Consider the following 9,033-nt stretch of genomic DNA (forward strand, 5'->3'; position numbering starts at 1 on the left):
TGTATAAAAGAAGCAGTGTCTGCCGTGTGCGAGTCATTACAATTTGTGACAGCAGCGCGTACTGACGTGCTTTTTGCTCGCGCATTTTTCGTTTCGTTCGTTCGTTCGCTGTGTTTACCTACACAGCGACAGCATGCAGTCACCAGCGGTAGAACTGCCGGTGGGTCTGCGAATATGCATGAAAGAAGTGGGCGCATTTTTTTGTCATTCTGTGCTTGATGATGGTCGGATGCAGTGGTGTCGGTTGCGATGGATGCAATCGCCCATCGTATCGCTCGGAGTTCACGGCTAGAGGCCGATGATGGCTGAGGCAGCGAGGGCAGCGGTGGTGGATGAAGAAGAATAAAATTAGAGAGATTTGGTCTGCTCATCCAGGTGATTGGTTTCATGATCCCGGGATGGGTACGAGTCATGTCATATGACTGACCATATGTTAAGTTGTGCTTGGTACTAAACGACACGTACATTAAAACATGGTTATACTATAACAGTTCTGATTCCCCAGCAAACAAAATCAACTACACTGATGAAAATAAAAAAAATGATTGAAATAATTCTAGACCAACATTTGAAAAGGGCGTAACAGTCAAAATTTATTCCTTCTGATTCTTCGTCTACATATAAAGCTATATATGTGGAAGAAGAATCAGAAGGAATAAATTTTGGATGTTACGCACTATTCAAATGTTGGTCTAGAATTACTTTCATTTGTTTGCATAAGGCATTAGCAATTAAAGATGCACAATCAGCAATAGTGTTAATATCCATTTTAGATTATAAAATTTCGCTGTATTACTTGTAAATGTTTTAAAAAAGTTCACAAAAGAATAATTTCCAATAGAATATTTAAATAAACTTTATCTTATTCTTTGTTTTGGATTTTCTGAGAAATTGTATTATTAAACTTGACGTAGACTTATTAAATCTGACGTAGTGTTTGGAATCATAACATTGAATAATTTTTCGTTGAAGTATTGGCAGTACCTCCTCTATTTTAGTAGGGCTACTGCTCCTCGACTTGTTTCTTATTGATGTGAATTTTGTTCAGCAGTAAGCACGCATGTTAGCAAAAAGAAGCAACGAAATTTTATTTGCTAATTATCTAATACATGCATTCATCTCTTAGACTAGGTGTTCCGTGTTTTCTTAACACTATCATCCTTATTTGCTTTGTTACGCTTTTAGTTATTATTAATACATTTCAATTGCCTCTAGCAGTTAGAATTTTTTCCTCTGGTTGAATTGAACCATGTAGGAATTACAATGTTTTCTACTTAAACTAAACTTAACCTATTTTATACTAAGGGTACAAGGAGTTAATCGTTGCTATAGAAGATTGCATCGATTTTTAATCTAAAATTGAAATTATTTTGTTGGACATTTGTTGCAATGTCTCAATATTAGAAATTCTATGAAGTTCATGGGTACTATACCACGGAGGCAACTTCAGAATCATTTTCAAAATTTTCTTTTGAATCCTCTGGAGTGCCTTCTTTCTGGTATTGCAGCAACTAGTCCATATTGGCACAGCATACAACATGGCAGGTCTAAAAATTGTTTGTAAATCAAAAGTTTGTTCTTAAGACAAAGTTTTGATTTTCTGTTTATAAGTGGATATAGGCACTTAATATATTTGTTACATTTGGCTTGAAGGCCTTCAATGTGATTTTTAAAAGTTAATTTTTGATCTAGCAGAAGTCCTAAATATTTAGCTTCGCTAGACCAATTAATTGGAACCCATTCATAGTGACAATATGTCTGCTAGAAGGTTTCAAATAAGAAGCTCTCGGCTTATGTGGGAAAATTATAAGCTGAGTTTTGGAAGCATTCGGGGAAATTTTCCATTTTTGCAAGTAAGTGGAGAAAATATCCAAACTTTTTTGAAATCTACTACAAATGACACGAAGGCTTCGCCCTTTGGCTGAAAGGCCCGTGTCATCTGCAAACAAAGATTTTTGACACCCTGGTGGTAAATCAGGTAAGTCAGAAGTAAAAATGTTATACAATATGGGCCCCAGTATGCTGCCTTGGGGGACACCAGCCCTTACCGGTAATCTATCAGATTTAGTATTCTGATAGTTTACCTGCACTGAAACGATCTGATAAATAATTTTGGATCAGTTTAATGATGTACAGAGGAAAATTAAAATTCATCAATTTTACAATCAAGCCTTCATGCCAAACACTGTCAAATGCTTTCTCTATATCAAGAAGAGCAACTCCAGTCGAATATCCTTCAGATTTGTTGAGCCGAATTAAGTTCGTAACTCTTAATAACTGATGAGTGGTTGAATGCCCATGGCGAAAACCAAATTGCTCATCAGCAAAAATAGAATTGTCATTAATATGAACCATCATTCTATTTAAAATAATCTTTTCAAACAGTTTGCTTATTGAAGAAAGCAAACTGATTGGGCGATAACTAGAAGCCTCAGCTGGATTTTTGTCCGGCTTCAAAATTGGAACAACTTTGGCGTTTTTCCATTTATCTACGTCTACTCTCGATTATGTTGAAAACATTACCAATTGCTCGTTTTTCGATCTAGTAAATATTCCAATTTTCCTTCCATTCCTCGATCTTGATCTCGATGGTCCCTTCAGTATCGTGATGTGGAGAGGCGACTGTATTTCATATCTCAATATTGATTAAGTAGGTAACTATGTTTATCCTGGTAAAACGAATAGTTGAATACTTCGTATAAAAAACGGCTCGGGAATATTTTAATTTTTTTTATAACATTTTTTTTTACTTTTCCTTTAGAAAATTTACAGTTTTAGAAAATCCATATAATGTGCTAAATATGTGTAATTTTGTTCTATTATTTTCAGACGCCATCCCCGCCATCTACCTCGGGGCGTGTGGCCTCGGTTTGACGCTGATTCCGGGCCTCAGTTTTTGCCACATCCGTGCCCCTGGACGCTGGCGTGCGCTCTACATGGGCTCGTGCTACTTCTGGTTCCTGGCGGGAATCGGTGCCACCTCGACAATCTTCCTGAACGATAGTTCCGTGTGGTTTCCCAGCTTAACCACGGTGAACGAAACGATACACACAAACTTTTCGATTTGCTTGATGACGGTGGCCATTTTCACGGTCATGTTGGTAGCGATCATTGAAATGTTACAGCGGGAGGGAATCGTCGACTACAAGAAACCGTTGGACTTCGACACGGATATTGCCCACGAAAGTGGGAAGCTGATGGGACGAAACGAGGGACGGAATCTGTATAATAATTTCACGACTCAACCGGTGCAGGCGAATGGAACAGGCTCGAAGCAGTGGAACTCATCGACGGAGCAGATTATTATGGGCGGAGCCGCGACTGGAAAGAATTTCCACAATCTGTGGATGTTCTACATGATCTTTACTAAGTTGCAAGGATTTATAGCTTTCTATTGGATATTCGTGTCGTACACGATAGCTTATAATACAGTTATGTTTGACGTCAGTTATGGCTATTCTACCTTTTGGTTTATGACGGCGGGATCTTTGTTGGGTATTCTTGCGATGATAGTATTGAGTCCCAAGATAGTGTTTGTTGGTGCATCCGTCCTCCATACAGTTGGACTAATTTTGGCAATAGCTTTCTATTCAACGGATTCCGGGACAACACACGTAGGTGCATCACTTTTGGTGTTTTACATATTTATTGGAGCATCCCTGGTCATACCAGCGATCAATATTTTGGAAGTGTCCTCTTTGAACTTCAACGAGTCTTTTCTGGCGATTGGATCAATTTTGGAGTTGATAGGAATCGCATTGTTGCAGTACTTTGCGGTCACTGATGAAAGGCTATTTGGGCTTGACTCGGCTTCCATCATAGCCGATGACCATAAAGAAGTCATTGCGGCACATTTTATTTCAATGATCGTACTCAGCGTGCTTTTGCAAGTTATCGTTCTTTGGCACATGCCCAATACCTACAAACTATCACTGGCCGAAATCAAGTCTGACATGAGTAGAATGACATCATACTTCGCATTCAGAAGAATGATGGTTCCAATAACTCAACATACAGGAACGACCCGAACGTTTGCCGAGAGCGTGACCTCAGAACAGCCGGATGCCGATGAAAATCAGTTGAGCACAAGAAATGGTCATTTGGCCACACGGTACAATGAGCAAAGTAATGACAATACTGACCGACAGAGTCCATATAACGATTTCTCTGAACCCAGATACAACCGGCAAACCATGATGGTTAATCGCGCACAATCCCCTGTGATTGAACAAGAAGACCCATATCTACAAGAGCAGCTCCAACGTCAACACGAACGCAATTACATACATTCGAGACAGCAACACTATCAATACCAACCACGCGAGTCAGAGTCCCAGCAATACAGTTATCGTCCCGAAAGACATTCCGACTACCGGCAATCTCGCTACATGCCAGAACCAGACGACTACCCTCAAGAGCGAATCAGCGACAACCAGCAATCCCGATATAACCCGCCACTCCTGTCGCGTCACCAGTATTACGAAGAGTACAGCCAGGCCCGCAGTCAGCAAGCCCCTACACCGCAACCGAAACCGCTCCCACTCCGGCAACCTTCCAGCACGCCATCCGACAGTCAATCCCCGGTACCGAGTCTGATCCGTCGATCGGCCAACCCCTCGGCAACGGTAAAATCCGAACCCGGCTACGTCGCCCGACCTCGGCTTGTCACGCAGAAAAGTGAAGCCGCCCCTGCCCCACCACCACTACCGCCGGCGGATTACCTCACCAAGTCCCTGCCGCGGATCAGACCGGACCGGCAGCAATCCCGGGAAAGTATCCACCCGGTGCTGATACCGAAACCATCCAAGCAGGAAGAGGAGATCGTGCCCGGGGTGGAGTACTCGCACAATCTAAGGCCGTCCGAGTTCCTGCGGCAGACGCGGCAGTCGGAGCTGATCCGCGCGTCGCAGGTTTTGTCGTAGGGTATCGAAGTCGAAGCGATTAGGGTAAGGGCAATTTTACAGTATAAATAATATGATTAAAATAGTATACTGCGTTTACCTGAGCTAAGCATTCCGAACGTATCTCCACGCATGTGAACAGAGAACTTTAATCAACAATGTCACGCCTTAATGATCCATTCACAACCACATCCCTCCATATTTGCCCCATGCTTGCAAAACCGTAGGTCTGCTAACAAAGCTTGATGTACACAATGCTTTCTTTTATCAACCGGATTTGAAGCGAACTGCATCTTTGCAGAGTTGGGCTTAGCATTATTGCACATGCCCTGTTTATCGTATTCTTCTCGGGTTCGAGTGGTAGTCTATCGTTTCACTGAAGGTTCCACTGTCGAAATGGGCGACCTTCAAAGCACGGGTTGTGGGAGTAGCTCTCCGGCATTCTTTCCTTGCTTCGCAGCGTATCCTGTAGCGGATAGCCAAATGATCATTGTGAGAGTAACTATCGTCAACCCTCCACTTCAGCTGACCGGCTATACTTAGACTGGATGTTAAGTGTATTATCGATTCCACTCCGTTTCACATGAAGGTACCTTGGGAGTTGTCGTTGCCCAGCACGACACCCAGCTTGGCCAGGACCCTAGCAGTGTTTGCCCTCTCCAGTTAGTACAGCGGCCTCCCCACTCTGTCGCTCACGTATTCAAGTCTGGCTTGCGACCCACCAGGGCTGATGTCAGCCGATCGAGCATCTGAGTGAATTGGTCTATCAGCTACCTTGCTGGGTCATAGCAGCTGTAGTAGCAGTAATACACTCCATTAGACTTCGACATATCCGCAACCTCCGCTCTTGTATTCTGCACTGTCGTACAAATAGCGGATGATCTGGAACCGTCTGCTATACAGCTCCCGTTATCCGCGGGGATGCGATACGGGTCTGCTAGGATAGCGACGTCCGTGCTTGCCACAGCAACTGCTGGGTGGCCGCATAATGGTTTAGATTGAGCTTGTTACTTGTACGGCTATGTCATATTTATATTCAACGGGCAAGCAGACTCACACATGGTGTGGTTGTTCGCCTGGATCTTGGTTGCATATAATGTGCACGATCCATGATGCTGTTTTGTCATACGTATAAGCTTTATGACCATCTTTGACGCACCGCCTACACAGGTTGCTCGTCCAGCTGCTTACATTTGAGGGTGGCCTCGCTGTGTGGAGCCCTCACTTCTACATCCTTACCAAAGCCTTCATGGACTAGCGCTTCATATGAGGTACCGCTCTCGCATGAGTTCTTTCTTAGAACAATGATTATCTCGCCCACTCTCATCCGCTCTTTACCGAGGTCCGGCAGCTTCTTGGCACACTACATCGCCTGGAGTACATCGGCGTAGCGCTCATTCTCTGTTTTTATAAGCAGCGCTTTTCCCTTCTCCATGGCTCTCGTCTGGCGCGTGGTTGCTGCTTTCTTAGGCTGACCAGATCATTTCGGTGCAAAAACGGGACAAACGCGCTTGAAAAACGGGACATGTAAAAACTTTGTGATTAAATTAAAAAGCTGTGGATATTTCAAAATTTATGGGCTTTATTTCCATTTTCCGTGTAAGAAATTAGAAATATTTTAGAATGAATCATTAACCTTCTATTGTATTAAGTTTGTTGTGGAAAACTACTAAACTACAAATATTTCACTCTTCAAATGGACGAGGACAAAACACGAAGGAACAGAAAACTACGCATCTCTCAATATTAAAAAAAGTGAAATTTTGGAATTTTATTTTAATCTTCTTTTAGACATGCATTAAGGATTTTATTATTGAACAATATAAAAAACTTTTCCAATTCTGAATAATTGAAAAAACAAACAATAGCCAAAGTACCCTGCTAAGGCCGGTTTTGGGCATTAAAAAGCTAAGAAAAAATAGCTTTAAGAAGAAAAAAATACTAGAAAGGCAAAAATTCAGAACATAAATGCGACAAACATTGGAAGGCGAATTCCTGCTAAAGTAAGCATTTTCTAAGGAAACCACGGTATGCATCCAATAGAATAGGCTTTCCTCTATCAGGTAAGGGAATTAGTTTTGGAGAAAAACGCTTGCAATCTACGCAATCAATAGAACAATGTTTGTTTACAAAATAAGTTACGCCCAAATCGCAATTTGGTCCCGAATTATTCAGAAAGACTATCACATTTTTTATGGGTTTCGTCCACTTTCTTTGTTGAGAGATGAGCCAGCCTTGTGATGCAAATTTCTTTAATAAAGATACCACAAACATTTTCTATATAGGCATTTGATTTTAGATTCCTGGCTAAAATATTGAATTTGTTTGAATAATATTTTGTAGCTCTGGATTTTGGAAGAATCAATGAAAAAACGAGACAAATTGCGGATTTTTTAGATTACGACGGGACAGCACAGAAAGATCTAAAAAACGGGACTGTCCTGTTGAATACGGTACGTATGGTCAGCCTATGCTTTCTCCTTCTTCGATTTCCTGACTACAGTTTGCCAGGGACCGTCCGTCAGCTGTTTCTCTTGGTCGGGTCGGCTTACCGTCTCCGGTGGCCGACTGGCTTGTGTCGCCCTTAGCATCTTCTTACGCTTTTCATCCTAGTTTGCAACCGTTGTGCTCTCCTTGCCTGCGCTTTCCCGACGCCTTTAGGCGTTCTCTGGCGCGCTTATCTGTCCTCCTTTCTACCACTCTATCGTCGAGTACAAAATCTAGTGCCATTGTGCTACTATGGAAGGAGAAGGGAACAATGTGTGTGCTCTTCTCCGCTTTGTCACAGTCCAGTCTATCCGTAATCTGAACCTGTGTTGACCATTTCAAACCTCTCATAGCAAAAGAGTTTTCCTCCGTTGCTTTTTTATGTTTATTAAAGTGTTATACAGGTAATCTTCGATATAACGTACCCCCGATATAACGTACACTCGATATAACGTCACTCGATATAGCGTACATTTTCCCCGTTATAACGTACACTTTGAAAAATAATTTTAATTTTGGTAGTTATTACAAAATAATTTACTAAATCGTTATGATCATTCATGTAGGGATGGCATAATTGTATGGAGTCTAATTTTATCAGCTAGAGGCTTTAATTACTGTTTTCCCCACTTTGCACTATCCTCAGAATTCTCCCGAGGTATTGGATCATATTGAGTTAATGAGGTTTTAGGCGTGTCTAGTTCATATTAGTCAAAGTCAGAATTGATAACGGGTTGTTTTCAGGTCTAAGTCAGCTAATGTCGAGTGAAGTAATGGTATTGTAGATCCAGGCTTGAAATGCGTACCAGATTATTCTAAAATTAATCTTAGAAGATATTCCTGGAGCAACTCCCAAAATAATTTCTGGTGAATTTTGTAGAGAAATTCCTGTAGGAAATTCTAAAATAGTTTTAAAAAGAATCTCCGAATTAATTCTTAAAAAAAATCTGATTGAATGAATCATGAAGGGATTAAAAGAAACTAGACGAATTTCGCGCCAACCCTTCTATGGGGCTGGCAGCACCATCTCAGAATCGAATGAAACTTGGTGGGCATAAAGATATGGTATTTCTAAGCCACCTTGCATACTTAGTTTTTCAAAAATTGTCAAGAGTAACATTTGATGAGGGCCTAATTTTTTTTCATGGATTTTTTATAAGTCGATGTAACTCTAAAAGGACAATACTTACAAAAAAGTGTTGTATGGCGGACTGTCATGAAATTCCCAGAAGTTTTTAGGAAAAATATTTCTACACTGAAAAAAATTAGTTTAAAAAAAATTAAAATCGATATTACAAAAAAAACCTCATCTCAGAAATCGATGAAATTTTGCAGATAGGTATTTCAATTATCCAACTTTTCTGGGAATAATGTTCCTGTGACATATTTAAGGAAAAAAAGATTTTCTAACAAAAACTTTTTTCATGTCCATATTGAGTTAAAATTTATCAGCGTGTTTTATGCCTACAGTGCCAATTATAGGTTCAGCAGCCTATCATCAACCAACGACACATTTTGGACGTATAAAAATTTGTTTGGGAAGCAAATTAGCATAATCTAACATAATTGTGGACCAACATTTGAAAAGGGTTTGTGTTTTATTTGACTTTTTGTATCGAATTAACTTAAAAACAATTACAAAAAA

General features: G+C 40.8%; 1 protein-coding gene across 1 annotated transcript; it reads left to right on the forward strand.

Annotated features, from left to right (window-relative positions):
* Positions 1-2,801: 2,801 nt before the first annotated feature.
* LOC134207189 (uncharacterized) lies at positions 2,802-4,987 on the forward strand. Its single transcript, XM_062682913.1, has one exon. The coding sequence runs from the start codon at positions 2,802-2,804 to the stop codon at positions 4,920-4,922; it is 2,121 nt and encodes a 706-aa protein (XP_062538897.1). The 3' UTR covers positions 4,923-4,987.
* The last annotated feature ends 4,046 nt before the right edge of the window (positions 4,988-9,033 follow it).

This window comes from Armigeres subalbatus, chromosome 1 (genome assembly GCF_024139115.2).
Source record: "Armigeres subalbatus isolate Guangzhou_Male chromosome 1, GZ_Asu_2, whole genome shotgun sequence".
In the NCBI taxonomy this organism is placed as follows: domain Eukaryota; kingdom Metazoa; phylum Arthropoda; class Insecta; order Diptera; family Culicidae; genus Armigeres; species Armigeres subalbatus.

Bases quoted from the DNA above. Each gene is read 5' to 3' on its own strand.
- LOC134207189 (XM_062682913.1), top strand. From the start codon at position 2,802: ATGTGTAATTTTGTTCTATTATTTTCAGACGCCATCCCCGCCATCTAC.